Source organism: Malaclemys terrapin, chromosome 7 (assembly GCF_027887155.1).
Source record: "Malaclemys terrapin pileata isolate rMalTer1 chromosome 7, rMalTer1.hap1, whole genome shotgun sequence".
Lineage (NCBI taxonomy): Eukaryota > Metazoa > Chordata > Testudines > Emydidae > Malaclemys > Malaclemys terrapin.
In genome coordinates this window covers 1,164,279-1,181,494 of record NC_071511.1, presented here as the reverse complement: position 1 = coordinate 1,181,494, position 17,216 = coordinate 1,164,279, and the positions used below count along the sequence as shown (strand labels likewise).

At 68.1% G+C, this 17,216-nt stretch overlaps 1 protein-coding gene across 2 annotated transcripts in view; it reads right to left on the bottom strand.

The window, feature by feature from the left end:
- LOC128840021 (laminin subunit beta-2-like) overlaps positions 1-17,216 on the bottom strand; it is a 43,500-nt gene that overhangs the window by 21,777 nt on the left and 4,507 nt on the right. For both annotated transcript variants that reach the window (XM_054033454.1, XM_054033453.1), the window contains exons 3-18: positions 16,534-16,697; positions 15,620-15,743; positions 14,951-15,024; positions 14,035-14,223; positions 12,337-12,400; positions 11,700-11,902; positions 11,190-11,310; positions 9,649-9,837; positions 8,330-8,509; positions 7,545-7,657; positions 7,390-7,469; positions 6,448-6,604; positions 5,525-5,677; positions 3,299-3,457; positions 2,305-2,426; positions 1,726-1,846 (exon numbers count right to left, since the gene is read on the bottom strand). In XM_054033454.1, coding sequence (XP_053889429.1) covers positions 1,726-1,846; positions 2,305-2,426; positions 3,299-3,457; positions 5,525-5,677; positions 6,448-6,604; positions 7,390-7,469; positions 7,545-7,657; positions 8,330-8,509; positions 9,649-9,837; positions 11,190-11,310; positions 11,700-11,902; positions 12,337-12,400; positions 14,035-14,223; positions 14,951-15,024; positions 15,620-15,743; positions 16,534-16,697 — 2,213 coding nt within the window. The remainder of the gene's footprint in view (positions 1-1,725; positions 1,847-2,304; positions 2,427-3,298; positions 3,458-5,524; positions 5,678-6,447; positions 6,605-7,389; positions 7,470-7,544; positions 7,658-8,329; positions 8,510-9,648; positions 9,838-11,189; positions 11,311-11,699; positions 11,903-12,336; positions 12,401-14,034; positions 14,224-14,950; positions 15,025-15,619; positions 15,744-16,533; positions 16,698-17,216) is intronic.

Genomic DNA, 17,216 nt, shown 5'->3' with positions numbered 1-17,216 from the left:
CGGGGACTCCGTGACAGGGGGCACTGGACAGGCTGAACTGGGAGCGCAGGGGGGCACTGAACAGGTTGCACGAGGGAGAGCTGGGGGGGGGCACTGGCTGGCTGGCTGAGAGTTACGTCTGACTGCGGAGTTGGGGTGTAGGGCATGGTACATGGTGGGGGCATGGCATGGCCAGGCCAGGTGCAGAAGGGGCTGAATGCTGCAGGCAGGATGGATGGGCAAGCACAGTGGGGCAGGCTATGCTGTGGACACATGGGCCTGGTAGGACAAGGTGTGGGCTGGGCTGGGCCGGGGGGGGTGCAGTGGGCCTGGTGTTTGGGGCTAGCCAGATGGAGGTGCGGGCACGGGGGAATGAGAGCCAGAGGCAGAAGTGGCACCCAGCAGTCCCAGAGCAGCTCCTGGGGCCCTCCCCACCTCAGCACACATGGTCCAGCCCGTGGACCCCGCCAGTGAGCGAGTGAGCGAGCGGCACGGTACCTGCGGGCGCCTGCCAGTGAGTGAGCAAGCCAGTGGCACGGTACCCGCGGGTGCCTGCCAGTGAGCGAGCGAGCGGTGCGGTACCCGCGGGCGCCTGCCAGTGAGTGAGCAAGCGGTGCGGTACCCGCGGGCGCCTGCCAGTGAGTGAGCGAGCGAGCGGCGCGGTACCCGTGGGCACCTGCCAATGAGCGAGCGGTGTGGTACATTCAGACAGCAGATGCCAAGAGCCACCATGGCCAATATGGTGGTGTGACAAAGTGGGGATTTCCCCTTGTTATGTCTCAGTTTCCCTGTGTGTCGCACCAATGTCTGGGTGGTGGGAATAAGGGGGTGTGACTTGGGGGGGCTGCTCCAGCTCCCTGCAGGGATGCTATGGGCGCCCCTTCCTAACCTGAGACCCAGGAGGGGGTGCGACCAGGTGACTCTTGGTCTGGGAAGCAGGACAAAGGCCGGAGGAGGCGCAACGGGCAGGGCAGGGCCAGGCAGCTGGAAGCGAGTCGGTCTCGGCTGGCTTGGGGCGCAGGGGGAGGCAGAGCCCTGGCTCTGGGCTCCCCTTCCCCAAAGATGGTCTTGGCTGAAAGTCACTGATTTCTGTGCCAATAAGCTCTGCCCTACGCTGTGATCCTGTCGGCTAATAAACCTTCTGTTTTACACTGGCTGAGAGTCACGGCTGACTGAGGAGTTGGGGGGCAGGGCCCTCTGGCTGCCCCAGGACCCCGCCTGGGCAGACTCGCTGTGGGAAGCGCACGGAGGGGCAGAAGATGCTGAATGCTCCAAGGTCAGACCCAGGAAGGTGAAGCCGTGTGAGCTTCTTGCCCTGGGGACAGTCTGCTCCGAGAGAGGAGACTTCACCAGAGCCCTGCCCGGCTTCGTAGGGAGCAGCTCCAGAGCATCGCCCGGGGACTCCGGGGCAGGTGGCCGCTGGCGGGAAGTGCCCCACAGCTCAGGCAGGGCACCGGCAGGTTTCCTGTCCCAGCCAGAGCTGGCCTGGCACACGGGCTCCAGCTCGCAGCGCCGTGGGGCACTGAGCAGCTGCTGGAAGGACACCCCCTGCTCGGCGAAGCCAGGCGACTGGCTACAGGCCTGGCCTGACATCTCCCTGCCCAGCGCAGGAGGCAGCCAGCCCATGCCTGGCCCAGGGCGAAGCGGGGGCTGTGAGGGGAGAAGCAGCACAGGCACCCAGCAGAGGCTACCCAGGGGCTCCGGGGCCAGGACCTGGCGCCCCCCCTGTGCAGCCCCTGCCCTTACCGAGTCGATGAGGATGAAGGCGGCCAGGTGGCGCTGGGCCACACCCGCCCGCTGGAGCCGCATGGCGATCTCGTACTGGTTACTGGGCTCAAAGCAGAAGGGCCGGGGCAGCAGAGCGTACCTGGGGGCAGGAGGGCGAGCTGTGTGAGTGGGCCGATGGGGCAAACAATGGGGGCTGTGACAGGGGGCTCTGAGCCCAGCCCAGGGTGGGACAGGGCCCGGGGGGGGGGGGGGGGGGGGGGAGTGTGAGCTCACCCGGCGTTGGACAGGGCCTGGGGGGCAGGGAGGTGAGCCCAGCCCGGCGTGGGACAAGGCCTGGGGGAGGATGAGCCCAGCCCAGGGTGGGACAGGGCCCGGGGGGGAGGGGGCAGGCTGGGCTGGGCTGGGCTGTGCAGGGCATGGCTGGGGTCCGGGCCGTGTGCCCCCTTGGCAGGGCTGGCTCCTAGCCCGGGCAGCAGCGCCTGGGACATGGGCCCGGCAGCCTGGCAGCGAGGGCACTGGCGCCGCTGGAGGGTCCCCAGATGGGCGGAGGAGAAAGCAGGGCCCTGGGTCCGGCCAGGAGTCCCCGTGGGCTCTCACCTCGCGGTGTGCGGCAGGCTCTCCTTGTATCTCTGCTCCGAGGGCAGCACATTCCCACAGCGAGGGCTCGTGGGCAACGCCTGGGCACTGACGCTGACGATGGCCTCCCAGTCCTCTGTGGACTGCAGGGAGAGAGGTTAGGGGGCGCCCCCCAGCTGGGTCCCCGAGGGCAGGGGCACTGCCAGGGGGCGGGCCCGTGCTCCTGGGCAGGTTGAAGGATGACGTGGGGGGCAGGCGGGGGCTCAGGTGCTGGCAGGGGTAGGAGCCCTGGGCTGGGAGATGACCAGAGCATGCATGGGCCCCCGGAGCGTTCCTCGGGGCAGCCTGCTCCCCACGCGGGCCCCTGGGCGCTGAGTGTGGACTCTGCGCCAGGTGGTCTCGGAGCTGGGCCCCACACACCAGGGGAGCCCCTCCGCCATCAGCTGGGGCTGCCAGGTGTCCAGTTTTTGACCGGAAAGTCTGGTTGAAAAGGGGACCTGGCAGTGTTCGGTCGGACGTACTGACTGGACACCCAAAGTCCAGTTACCGTGGGCAGGGGGAGGCGCTGGGCCATTAACCCACGTGCACCAGCCCTGCTTGGCCAGGGCCGCCCCCTACCCAGGCAGCGGCAGCTCCACCCCATCCCGGAGCAGAGGGAGCCCAGCTGGGGAGTGGGGGGAAGGAAAGGGAGATGGAGACGATCCAGCAAGTGACGGGGTGGGGCCTTGGGGGGGAAGAGGCAGAGAAGGGGCAGAGCCTTGGGGGAGAGGCGGGGCAGGGGGTGGGGCTGGAAGTTTGGTTACCAGCAATTAGAAAGGAGGCAACCGCATGCCCTATGGCGGCCTGGCACCCAGCCACCCCTCCCCCATCAGCCCCACACCAGGGGAGCCCGGTGCCTAGATGTCCCCTCCCCCGTCAGCCCCACATGCCCTGCAGGAGCCCAGCCATCCCCTCCCCTGTTGGCATCCTGCCCCGGGGCAGCCTGGTGCCCAGCCCCCCTCCATGCCCCGCACACCTCGGGCTCGTAGCGGATCAGGATGTCGTACTCCATGGGGTAGGGGATGTTGTCGATGTGGAAGGACAGGCCAGCCCCGTCCCGCACGCGGGCGAAGCCGGGCCCCGTCCATGTGATCATGTGACCCGCGTGCTCCCGGGACACCACTTCCACGTCGGGCTGGGGGGCAGAAACCTGGGTCAGTGACCTGCCCCTCCACCACTGCCCCTTGCCCCCACCTCGCCCAATCCCTGCCCCCCACTACCCTCAGCTCATCCCTGTCCCCACCCCTCCACCTTGCCCCATCCTTTCCCCCCACTACCCTCAGCCCATCCCTGTCCCCACCCCTCCACCACTGCCCCTTGCCCCCACCTCGCCCAATCCCTGCCCCCCACTACCCTCAGCCCATCCCTGTCCCCACCCCTCCACCACTGCCCCTTGCCCCCACCTCGCTCAATCCCTGCCCCCCACTACACTCAGCCCATCCCTGTCCCCACCCCTCCACCTTGCCACATCCTTTCCCCCCACTACCCTCAGCCCATCCCTGTCCCCATCCCTCCACCTTGCCCCATCCTTTCCCCCCACTACCCTCAGCCCATCCCTGTCCCCACCCCTCCACCACTGCCCCTTGCCCCCACCTCGCCCAATCCCTGCCCCCCACTACCCTCAGCTCATCCCTGTCCCCACCCCTCCACCTTGCCCCATCCTTTCCCCCCACTACCCTCAGCCCATCCCTGTCCCCATCCCTCCACCTTGCCCCATCCTTTCCCCCCACTACCCTCAGCCCATCCCTGTCCCCACCCCTCCACCACTGCCCCTTGCCCCCACCTCGCCCAATCCCTGCCCCTCACTACCCTCAGCCCATCCCTGTCCCCACCCCTCCACCACTGCCCCTTGCCCCCACCTCGCCCAATCCCTGCCCCCCACTACCCTCAGCCCATCCCTGTCCCCACCCCTCCACCTTGCCTCATCCTTTCCCCCCACTACCCTCAGCCCATCCCTGTCCCCACCCCTCCACCACTGCCCCTTGCCCCCACCTCGCCCAATCCCTGCCCCCTACTACCCTCAGCCCATCCCTGTCCCCACCCCTCCACCACTGCCCCTTGCCCCCACCTCGCCCAATCCCTGCCCCCCACTACCCTCAGCCCATCCCTGTCCCCACCCCTCCACCTTGCCCCATCCTTTCCCCCCACTACCCTCAGCCCATCCCTGTCCCCACCCCTCCACCACTGCCCCTTGCCCCCACCTCGCCCAATCCCTGCCCCCCACTACCCTCAGCCCATCCCTGTCCCCACCCCTCCACCACTGCCCCTTGCCCCCACCTCGCCCAATCCCTGCCCCCCACTACCCTCAGCCCATCCCTGTCCCCACCCCTCCACCTTGCCCCATCCTTTCCCCCCACTACCCTCAGCCCATCCCTGTCCCCACCCCTCCACCACTGCCCCTTGCCCCCACCTCGCCCAATCCCTGCCCCCCACTACCCTCAGCCCATCCCTGTCCCCACCCCTCCACCACTGCCCCTTGCCCCCACCTCGCCCAATCCCTGCCCCCCACTACCCTCAGCCCATCCCTGTCCCCACCCCTCCACCTTGCCCCATCCTTTCCCCCCACTACCCTCAGCCCATCCCTGTCCCCACCCCTCCACCTTGCCCCATCCTTTCCCCCCACTACCCTCAGCCCATCCCTACCCCCACTCCTGCTATCCTCCCATGTGTGACAAAATGGGAATTTTTGGTAGTATTTTGTATTAATCCTATGTGTGCCTCAGTTTCCCCTTAGACCCGGCATTGCTGCCCAGTGCTCGGAGGATTACGGCTACGTCTCCACTGCAGACACTACTGTGTGCAGCTACAGCACGGCTTCACGGGGCTGTCCCCTCGTTTCACTAGCCCCCCTCCCCAAGAGGTGGGCACTGTGGTCAGTGCTGTCCACTGGGAGGGAGCTGTCCCTGCGCGGTGGCCAGGTCTCTGCCAGGCTCTGCCTCCGTGGGAATTCTTTCCATACTTGCCTCAGTTTCCCCTAGGTGCTGCAGTGCTGGGGAGGGGAAAGGCCTGGGTGCTCTCTGGGCAGGCTACGCCTGGTGGTGGGGCTCCTGGCCGCCTGGCCTCGGGCCCCGGATCCGGGGAGTTTTTGAGAAGACAGGGGCAGCCCCAATCGCTGGGACTGTGACACCCCCCCATTCCTGCCCCCAATCCTCTACCCCATCCCCCGCTTGCTCCTTCAGACCCCCCTTCCCCCGCTCCTCACCTTGTGCTGGGGCTGCCGGCTGCGCCGGGGCAGGGCTTGATGCTGCAGGAGCCGCACGGCGCTGCGCTGGCGCCGCAGACGCCCCTTCCGCCCGTTGGGGAGCCCGCTGGAATGCTCCAGACAGTCCGGGGGGGCCTCGGGGCGCAGCGCTCCCTACAACGGGCCAGGGTCAGACTGGCAAACCGCCGGGGGACCCCTGGGGGATGGGGAGTCGCCGGGGGAACTGATGAGGGGGCAGGAAGTTACCGAGGGGGACTGGGATTAGCCCGAGGAGACCCCCTGACTGCGGCAGGCTCTGGCTGGCCAGAGGGACGCTGACGCCCGGCTGCGCAGTGTAGCTGGTGCTGGGTCCTGTTGCTCAGTGAGGGGCACAACCCCCAGCCCAGACCCCAGCCTGGCACCAGAGACTGTGCCCCAGAGCCACGGAACTGCACTCGAAGGGGTCCTGAGCCCTGTGGCCCCGGGCCCCTGCACACTGCCCCTCCCGGGCCCCCACGTGGTGCCCCCTTGGCCCCGGGACCCTGCACGCTGCCCCCTCTGGGTTCCCACGTGGTGCCCCACTTGGCCCCGGGACCCTGCATGCTGCCCCTCCCGGGCCCCCACGTGGTGCCCCCTTGGCCCCGGGACCCTGCACGCTGCCCCCCCTGCGCTCCCACGTGGTGCTCCCCTCAGCCCTGGGACCCTGCACGCTGCCCCCCCTGGGCTCCGACGTACTGCCCCCCCTGGCCCCGGGACCCTGCACGCTGCCCCCCCCGGACTCCCATGTGCTGCCCCCCTCGTCCCTGGGACCCTGCGCCCTGGCCCCCCTTGGTCCCAGGACCCATGAGCAGCCTCCCTCCCCTCCCTGGCCCCGGGATCCTGTGTGCTGCCCCCAGCTCAGCCCCGGGACCTGCAGTAGCCCAGCGTCTGGTGCCCGCACTCACCGGCAGCTTGGGGTGGGTGGGCGCGTGGCCTGTGGCATGCTCCGCCTCGTAGCTGTAGTAGTCCAGGGGTGCACAGAAGTAGCCGGGTTGCACCTGGTCACATTGGCGCCCGATGAGGTGGGGCCGGCAGGGGCACTGCCCGTCCTCCATGGAGCACCTGGGGGCGGCACAAGCCCTGTCCGTCCTGGGCTAAGGAAGCCTGCTGTACCCTGACCGTGTGTCTGTCCAGGGCAGGGGCCGTGGGGGCGGGGGGGAGAGGCCAGCTTTTGCAAGCCATCCGGCAGTTCTACGCTGCGGCCACGCCGACTCGCCCGTCTATCACCCGCCGGCTGGGGGTCGCTGCAGCTAGAGATCGGGGGTCCAGGGCAAAGCCAGGCTGCTGGAGGCTCAGAGGTGCGGTTCCAGGAGGCGGAGGGGCCTATGGCTTAAGCCCCGACAAGGGGGGTCGCGCTGAAGGGGGTCCTCCCAGGGGCTGTACGGGGCTGAGAGAGCCCGGGGCCTGGGAGTGCCTGACACCTGGCACCCCTGCCTCATGCCCCTCCCCCCAGTCATGGCACTGCCAGTGGCCCCCCCCGGCCGTGGTACCATCTCCTTTCCCCCCTCCGGCCATGGTACCGCCCCCTTCCCCCCCAGCTGTGGTACCGCTCCCTTCCCCCCCCAGCCATAGTACTGCCCCTTCCACACACACCCCAGACGTGGAACCGCCCCCTTCCCCCACCCCAGCCGTGGTACCGCCCACTGTGCCCGCTCCCCGCAGCCATGGTACTGCCCCCTTCCCCCCCCAGCCATGGTACCACCCCCTTCCTCCCCAGCTCTGGTACTGCCCCCTCCCCCCCCCCAGCCATTGCACCACCCCCTTTACCCCCCCCGGCCATGGTACTTCCCCCTCCCCCTCCCCCCGGCCATGGTACCGTTCCCGTGCCCAGCGTGGCACCTGCCTACCTGTTGCTGTAGGTGCCCCCGAAGTCGCAGGCACAGGGCCGGCAGCCGGCTATGTCATTGCTCAGGCCCCAGAACTCGGGCTGTGGGGAGAGCCGGATCAGACACCGCATGGGTCACGCCGGGGGCCGGGGAGGGGCAGGGCATGGGGCACTCACCAGGCACTGGCTGCAGTACCGGCCGCTGACAAAGCGCTTGCAGTAGCAGTCTCCACTGATGTGGTCACAGGGGGGGCTGCCTGCGATGATGCCCCGAGGATCACACCTGCAAGCTGGGCACAGACACAGCAGCTGACCCACAGCCCCCACGAATATCCCAACCCCACCCTCGTGCGAGGCCTGGCACACCCGGCTCTGGGGATGCCGAGCCGGATCCCGCCCGGTGCCCGAGGGGTGGTCCCACGCAGCACATAGGGCCCTGCCCACCAGCGGCTGCCCCGAGGAGCCACGACCCCTGCATAGGAGCTGGAACTGGGGGGTGGGAGGGCTGCAGCATCCGCTGGCGTGACGGGGTTTCCATCATACCCAGGGTTGGTAGTTTGGTTCCATGGCTCAGTCGTCCCCCTGCCCCTCGTCCCCGCCGTACACATTGCTCCAGCGCCCCGGTCTCCTGTCTGGGACTCGTGGGGAGTCCAGGGGGAAGCAGGCCCTGGGTCCCCCAAGCTGGACTTTGCTGCAGCTGTCTTCTCCCTGTGCCTGTGTCACACGCTGGCGGCAGAGTGGGGGGCAGGGCCCTTTGGGGGCATCTGAGGGGTCCCGCCCACGGAGACTTGCTGCCGGGAGCGAACGGGGTGACCGGGGGCTGAACGCTCCGAGGTCGGACCCAGGAAGTGCCGAAGCCAGGCAGGCTCCTGGCCCTGGTGAGTGTGGCCCTAAGGGGAGACGCTGCCCCGAGTCCTGCCTGGCTTCACTCAGAGCGGTGCCAAGGCCGTGTCCACACTCACGCTGGCAGCCCTGCGGGTCGGTGTGGCTCAGCCCGTAGAAGGCCTCCTTGCAGCTGTCGCAGCGCACGCCCTGGACGTGTTCCTTGCAGCGGCACTGCCCGGCGATCATGCCCAGCGCCACGTCCGTGTGGCTGTCACACACCCCGCCATCCAGGGAGCCCACCGGGTCACAGTCACAGGCTGCCAGCAGAGGGGAAGAGAGCAGGAGTCGCATGCCAGGAGCCAGCTCTGTGCCCAGTCCGGACGCCAGTGACCGAAGCAGGTGGCCATGCCGGGCAGGGCGGGGCAGGGACAGGGGAGCTACAGTCGGTGGGATGGGGAGGGCAGCCAAGTGTCTCAGCACAGCCAAACCCCCGGGCGCACATCCAGGCCAGGGAGTGCAGCGTGGGGGCTGCCCGCAGAGGGGTTGCGGCTTGGAGTGAGCCCCTCGTGCAGCACTGTAGCCAAAGGGCTCATGCGCTCCCTGGCCGCATCCTGGGGCCATGACCAACATGGGCGATATGTGCCTCAGTTTCCCCAGGCATCGTCCTGCCGCCCTGAGCGCCACATGAGGTGTGGGCCACGCAGCTGTCTGGGGAGCCGCACAGGGTAGCGAGGGCTAGGGGGACCCAACCGACAATGGGAACCCCAAGGACCCCACACTTCACCCGTGAGGCTGCAGACGGAGAATGAGGGGGCGGTGCCAGGCGAGCGCGGAGAACAGGGCTCTGCGACCCAGGGCAGCCCCTGGCACTGAGACATGGGACAGCCGCAGAAGGAGGCTGAGATGGGCTGGTCAGGCTGGGCTCTGGCTGTCCCTTCGCTGCTCTCTGCAGAGCCAGGACTGGAGCCCGGCACCAGCTGCGTGGCACAGGGAGACGCTCCGAGCAGGGGCCTGGCTGGGCAGAGCTCCCGGGGGTGGCAAGGGCTGCAGCTCGGTCTCAGAGGCGGGCAGCGGCCAGCCTCAGTCTCACTACGCACAGGGGTGACCCAGCCCGCTCCGACCTCTGGGCCCTGGGGAGCCCAGGAGCCGTGCAGTGCCCTGGCCTGCCCACGTGCCCGGGGGGGCACAGGCATGCGTCAGGGGGCCCGTCTGGGCTGGAAGCAGACCCGGGGACAGCACATGACTAGTGGGGGCCTGGCGAGCCCCTAGAGACCAAGGGCCGGGCATGGGCCGGTGACCCTGAGAGAGAGGACGTCCCTTCTGTGCTGTGGGCACCCGACTGGCGCCAGATCTGGCTTCAGAGGAAGGGGCGCAAAGCCCCGAGAACCCCTGGGGCGACCTCCCCCCCCCCGCTGGAGGCTGCCCGGGCCCGTCCGCTGGGGCGCTGGGCACTCACGGACACAGGCGGTGCTGGCCCGGATGTCGGCCTGCGGGTTGTGGTAGTAGAAGGGTTTGCAGAGCTGGCAGCTGCGGCCCATGGTGTTGTGCTGACAGTCGTCACAGACGCCCCCGCTGGTGTTGCCCGTGGCCAGGTACACGGCCATGTCGAAGTGGCAACGGCGCGAGTGCTGGTTACAGTTACACCCTGCCAACAGATGGGTCAATTAACAATGGCCCGGGCACATCACCCCCTGGGCACTGCCCCCAGCTCACCCCATGTCCCTGCCACTGGGCCCTGCCCCCAACTCACCCCGTGTCCCTGCCCCTGGGCACATCACCCCCTGGGCACTGCCCCCAGCTCACCCCGTGTCCCTGCCCCTGGGCACATCACCCCCTGGGCACTGCCCCCAGCTCACCCCATGTCCCTGCCCCTGGGCCCTGCCCCCAACTCCCCCTGTGTCCCTGCCCCTGGGCACATCACCCCCTGGGCCCTGCCCCCAACTCACCCCGTGTCCCTGCCCCTGGGCACATTCACCCCCTGGGCACTGCCCCCAGCTCACCCCGTGTCCCTGCCCCTGGGCACATTCACCCCCTGGGCACTGCCCCCCAGTGCACTCGCTGCACTAGGGGCAAAAGCAGGCAGGAGCAGAGCCGCGGGGAAGCAAGGGGGGTCACAGCCGTGGGGAAACAGGCGGGGGGCAGGGAAGCAGTGGGGGGGCAGAGCCACGGCGAAGCGGGGGGCAGGGAAGAAGTGGGGGGCAGAGCCGCGGGGAAGTGGGGGGGGGAGGCAGAGCCGCGGGGAAGCAAGGGGGGTCACAGCCGCGGGGAAACAGGCGGGGGGCAGGGAAGCGGGGGGGGCATAGCCACGAGGAAGCTGGGGGCAGGGAAGTGGGGGGGGCAGAGCCGTAGGGAAGCGGGGGGGGGAACAGCCATGAGGAAGCAGGGGGCAGGGAAGCGGGGGGGGCAGAGCCACGGGGAAGCGGGGGAGCACAGCCATGAGGAAGCAGGGGGCAGGGAAGCAGTGGGGGGGCAGAGCCACGGTGAAGCGGGGGAGCACAGCCATGAGGAAGCAGGGGGCAGGGAAGTGGGGGGGGCAGAGCCGTGGGGAAGCGGGGGGGGAACAGCCATGAGGAAGCAGGGGGCAGGGAAGTGGGGGGGGCAGAGCTGCGGGGAAGCGGGGGGGGAACAGCCATGAGGAAGCAGGGGGCAGGGAAGTGGGGGGGGCAGAGCCACGGGGAAGCGAGGGTGGGGCACAGCCGCAGGGAAGCAGTGGGGGGTCACAGCCGCGGCGAAGCGGGAGACAGGGAAGCAGTAGGGGGCAGAGCTGCGGGGAAGCGGGGGGGGCAGAGCTGTGGGGAAGCGGGGGGGGCACAGCTGTGGGGAAGCGGGGGGCAGGGAAGCAGTAGGGGGCAGAGCCGTGGGGAAGCGGGGGACAGGGAAGCGGGGGGGGGGGCAGAGCCACGGGGAAGCAGTGGGGGGGCACAGCTGTAGGGAAGCGGGGGGCAAGGAAGCAGGCGGGGGGGCCCGGAAGCAGTGGGGGGGAGCCTGCTCTCTCACCTCGGCAGGCGTGTGGGTCGCTGCCCCCGGCCGGGTGCCAGGGCAGGTCCTGGTAGAAGTCCTGGCACCGCTCGCAGTTCAGGCCAGCGGTGTGGTGCTTGCAGATGCAGCGGCCGTGAATCTGGGAGAGGCGGCGATGGGGCCCAGGTCAGCGGTGTCCCTGGCGCACGTGAGACGGTGCCACGGCCCAGGCTGGCCCCAGCCCCTCATGCTGGGGGCCCAGTGCCCTTAGCTGCCATGAGCAGGCCCTGCCGCAGACAGCAGGCCTCCCGCCAGGCCTGAATGGGTCTCATCTGCACTGGGGCAGGAGGAACGGTTGGGGCACAGGGATCCCTGGGGCCGCCCCACACCCCCTGCCACCCGCCTGCTGCCCCAGGCATCACGGGCACAGCAGCCACCCAGGGCTGGGCCTGGCTGCCTTGTGGCAGGTCTTGGGGTGGGGCTCTACCCCCTTGCTGCCCCCTCCCCACCCCACTGCCCTCCCCGTGGGGTGGATCCATGCCCCCTTACCATGCCCTCCACGCCCGCTGGCACGCCGGGGGCGGGCGCGCACTCGGAGGCGTGGCCGTAGCAGAAGCAGCTCCCGCGCAGCACCAGCTCGTAGAGGGCGTAGTAATACTTCTCCTGGATCTCCCGCCGCGAGTCCAGCAGGTTGTCGCCCAGCGTGTGCAGCCGGGTCAGGTTCACCCGCAGGTTGGTGACGCGCAGCAGATCTGGGGGCAGGGGGAGCTTAGCACTGGCCCCACCCCAGCCCCCCAACCTCCCAGCCCCTGCTGCCCCCAGTCTCCCCCAGCCCCTGCACCGCCTAGCCCTGATGCCTCCCACTCTCCTTGGCCCGTGTACAGTGCCCAGGGACCACTCCTGCATCCCCCCGTCTCCAACACTCCTGGGGCCCCTGCGACCCCCTGGCCTGCCTGTGCCTCCCCTGCCCTGGGCATCTCCCTGCACCACCTGTGGCTCTGAACCCGGTGCCCCACAGCGCCGCCCGCAGCTCTGGACCTGGCGCCCCACGGCACTGCCCACAGCTCTGGACGCCGTGCCCCATGGCGCCACCTGCGGCTCTGGACCCCGTGCCCCAGGGCTGCAAGCTCTAGGGCAGGGATCCCAGCCCGTTCTCCCGGCCGAGCCCTCCGCCTCACGCCCCTACCCTGGATGGCTGGGCTGTATGGATCCTCCACCAGGATGGACGGGTCCAGGACCTTGAAAATCACCTGGGCAAAAGGTGAGGGGCAGTGTGACGTTCTGAGTGTGATATAATATCTCATTGAAAGGTGACAGGGCCAGAAAGAGTTAATTACCTCCCAGACTGACCTGACCCAGGGGTGAACTGTAGAGACTGGCTAGGAAGATAGGTAAATGAATAGAGCTTTGAAATGCAGCTGGCATTGTTAGGAGATAGAGGGGGAGATGTTTGCTCAGGGCTTGTGATGTAAGCAAACAAGTCTTGTCTATTGGGATGGTTTTAATTCAAAGATCAAAAAAGGAATATTAACATTTAGGAAGACACTTGAGGGAAATAGTATTATTGTCTCTTTGAAGGTTGTGGTAACCTGGATCTGAACTGTTTAATGGGAAAATTACCCTGTGCTAAGTGCCAGGATGTTTGGAAGGAGAATTAAGCCTATTGTTTTCTCAGGCCAAAAGGCTGCTGGAAATGTATAAGAACCCTGGGACAAGATCCTTCTGCATCTCAGATCTGCTTTGGGTTTCAAGAGGGGGAAACCTTAAGCCACAAGGATTGAGATCCCCAGTCACTGACTGGAGCCACCCTGAATATGGATATTGGACCATAAACCTCAATAAATTGAACCCAAGTCTGTCTGTAAATTGATCTTCCAACCAACTCTCTCTCTCTTTTCTTTTTTAATCAATTTTAGTTTAGTTAATAAGAATTTGACTATAGTGTGTTGTGGGTAAGATCTAAGTTATCGTTGGACCTGGGTGTGTGGCTGATCCTTTGGGGTTGGAAGAACCTTTTCTTTTATATGATGAGAGAAGATTTTCAGTAATCATCATCATATCTGACAGGTGGGTCTGGACAGAGGCCTGAGGCTGGGCACTTTAAGGGAACTGCGTTGTTTGGACATCTGAGTAACCAGGGAGGTAACACAGAGGCTGTTTGGGGCTAGTTGGTAAATCTCAGTATTGGAATATCCACCATCGTTTGGGGTTTGTCTGCCCCGTTCTGTTTGCAGTTCACCCTGATTGAGTGACGTCAGCTGGCGCCCATGGGCAGCACTGTCACAGGCAGAGTGAGACCCCAGAGCCCCCCCTGCTCCAGCCTGCCCCCAGCTCCCCCCCACGCCGCCGGGTGACAAGCGAGGGGCGGCGTGAGACCCCCAGAGACCCCCCATCCCGTCCCGTTCCCCAGGGCGACAGGCGAGGGGCAGCGTGAGACCCCCAGAGACCCCCCATCCCGTCCCGTTCCCCAGGGCGACAGGCGAGGGGCAGCGTGAGACCGCCAGAGACCCCCCATCCCATCCCGTTCCCCAGGGTGACAGGCGAGGGGTGGCTTGAGACCCCAGAGCCCCCCCGCCCCGAGCCCCCCTCACGCCCCAGGGTGACAGGCGAGGGGCAGCGTGAGACCCCCCAGAGACCCCCCATCCCGTCCCGTTCCCCAGGGCGACAGGCGAGGGGCAGCGTGAGACCCCCAGAGACCCCCCCATCCCGTCCCGTTCCCCAGGGCGACAGGCGAGGGGCAGCGTGAGACCCCCAGAGACCCCCCATCCCGTCCCCCAGGGCGACAGGCGAGGGGTGGCGTGAGACCCCAGAGCCCCCCCGCCCCGAGCCCCCCTCACGCTCCAGGGCGACAGGCGAGGGGCAGCGTGAGACCGCAGCTCCCCACCTCGCCGTGGCTGGAGGGCTCGATCTCGGAGTAGCGCTGCTCGCACAGCACCTCGCCCACGCGGCCCGACGCCTGCACGGCCACACCTGGGAACAGCTGGGAGCAGTTGTAGGCGAAGTAGCGATAAACCTTCCAGGTGCGGCCGAAATCCGCCGAGCGCTCGATCAGCATGGCCGCCGGGCGGAAGGTCTGGGGGGAGAGACATGGGGGAGCTGGGTGCCCCAGCATGGCCCCGGGCGGGGTGTCGGGGAAGGGGAGCTGGGTGCCCCAGCATGGCCCCGGGCAGGATGTCGGGGAGGGGAGCTGGGTGCCCCCAGCATGGCCCCGGGCAGGGTGTCGGGGGAGGGGAGCTGGGTGCCCCAGCAGGGCCCCGGGCGGGGTGTCGGGGAGGGGAGCTGGGTGCCCCCAGCATGGCCCTGGGCGGGGTGTCGGGGGAGGGGAGCTGGGTGCCCCCAGCATGGCACGGGCGGGGTGTCGGGGGAGGGGAGCTGGGTGCCCCCAACATGGCCCCAGGCGGGGTGTCGGGGGAGGGGAGCTGGGTGCGCCCCCAGCATGGCCCCAGGCAGGGTGTCGGGGGAGGGGAGCTGGGTGCGCCCCCAGCATGGCCCCGGGCGGGGTGTCGGGGGAGGGGAGCTGGGTGCGCCCCCAGCATGGCCCCGGGCGGGGTGTTGGGGAGGGGAGCTGGGTGCCCCCAGCATGGCACGGGCGGGGTGTCGGGGGAGGGGAGCTGGGTGCCCCCAACATGGCCCCAGGCTGGGTGTCGGGGAGGGGAGCTGGGTGACCCTGCAGAGCCAGGCCTGGGACAGCTGCCCTTGGGCAGGATTGGCCCTGCTGTCCCAACCCCCATCCCAAGGGAGTAGCCCCCCGGACTCCCCCTGAGCTCCCCTCCCACCTCCCCAGCCCAGGGCCCAGTTACCTTAAATTTCATGATGAGGTGGGTGAAGTGGAATTCGGCCTCCAGGTCCAGGCGGATGCTGACGTGCTCCACGCCTGCGGAGACGGGACGGGCTCACCCCCATGCACCAGCCCCCCCGGGGAGATGGGATGGGACGGGGTCACCCCCATGCACCAGCCCCCCCGGGGAGATGGGATGGGACGGGGTCACCCCCATGCACCAACCCCCCCGGGGAGATGGGACGGGACGGGCTCACCCCCATGCTCCAGCCCCCCCGGGGAGACGGGATAGGAGGGGGTCATCCCAATGCACCAGTCCCCCCGGGGAGATGGGATGGGACAGGGTCACCCCCATGCACCAGCCCCCCCAGGGAGACAGGATGGCATCACCCCCAATGCTCCACCACCTGCCTGCACCAGCCCCTTTGCCGCCCGCACATCCCAAGCTGTGGTCCCCGCAGAGGAAGGTGGGGTGGCTGCGGGGGCCTCTCCCCAAGCCTGGAGGTCCTGGCATTGGGGTCTCCCGAGGAGCAGTCTCCCGGCCTAGGCTCTCCTGACGGTCCCCTGTGATTCCTGGAGTCCGGGGCAGCGCAGGCCAAGCGAGGGGCCATGATCCCTTCCCCCTCCCTGCTAGTCTGGGCTCCGTCCGACCGCGGGGAGTCTCTCTCCAGGGCCTTGGGGGCCCCCTCACCATTCTCTGACTGCCACCAGGTGGTGTGGCCATCCCGGCCGCCGAGGTACACCACGTTCTGGATGCGGTGGCTGTTGCGCAGAGACGGGGACCGGGAGTCGCAGGAGAAGCATTTCTCCGAGTCCTAAAGCACACAGAGTGTCCCAGTGTCTTGCCCCACGGCGCAGCCCCGCAGCAGGGGCAGACGGGCACTGGGGCTGCCCTTGGACCGACAGACAGACTCACCCCCGGGCACACAATCCAGACCCACGTACGGCACCCACGTGCAGACGGACTTGCACACCCACGGATCCAGGGGACAGACGGACGGACACAACCACCAGTTCAGGCAGACAGACGGACTCACATACACGAATCCACGGGGTCAGACAGACTCACACACACACACACAAAGCCAGACAGACGGACACACACACACACCACAGATCCAGACAAACTTGCACACCCACACGATCCAAGTGGACAGACGGCCAGACACACCCACAGATCCAGGGGGCCAGATAGACAGACACACCCACACGGATCCAGGGGACAGGCGGACACACGCGCTGACCCTGGCTCGCCCGCAGGCTCTGCCAGCCTGGCTGGGGCTGAGTGTTTGGGGCTGGGGCAGGGGGCTGCATTGCCTGTCTCCCTTGGCCAGGCTCACCGGAGGCCCGAGGATCGGCTGGCGGGTGCCGGTGAGAGCGCAGGCTCTGGGGTCAAGCTCCCCTAGTTGCCCTGGATGGGAAGGGTCTGGCTCAAGCCAGTGGGGGGCTGTGGGCAGAGGGCCTGGCCCCCCAGGCGCCCAGGCAGAGCGATGGGGAGGGGGCAGCCGGTCACACCGCACGCAGAGACGAGCGTTGGCCAGGAGCCGGGCCGCACAGCACCCGGAGGGCTGGGCGCTGCCCCGAGCACCCCTCGGAGTGGGGTACCTGCAGGTGGCTGACAATGCAGTATTCCTGGGGCCCCTGCAGCCCACAGGTGGACGTGGCACTCAGGTTCTGGGCCCGCCCGATCAGCAGGTTCCCGGTGGCCGGGTGGCAACTCCCCGCGGAGCAGCCGGGCACGTCCTGGCTCCCCGCACCGGGCACCTGGACTGGAGAGAGGCACAGGGCGTGGCCCGGCTGAGAGGGGGTGAGCCCCGACCCCCACATATACCCCTTCCCCCGCACGGGGCCCCCAGGCTCACGCCTTCATCCCCCTGCACACCCCTCCCCCTGTGCACCCCCCGCACACCTCCCCCCACACGCACCCTCCCCCTGTGCACCCCCTGCACCCAGTGCACCCCCGCACACCCCTCGCCCCGTGCCCAGCACTGGGTCCCAAACCCGCTGACCTGGCAGGGAAACGCCACGACCCCGAAAGCCCCCGAAAGCCCCCGCGCAGCAGCCCTGTGACTGGGGGAGCAAAGGCCTTTGTCTGGCCTGCCGTGACTCTGCCCCCCCTCGTCCCCTGGCTGAGTCCTCCCCGACCCTGCCCGCCCCCGACTCTGCCCAACCCCTGCCAATGATTACCTGGTGAGGCCGTGCCCAGGCGGGGTCATGCCCAAGGGGGGCCAGAGACACACTCCGGAGCAGGCCCCACATGGGCATGACATGGGCAGTCCCCACCCCCG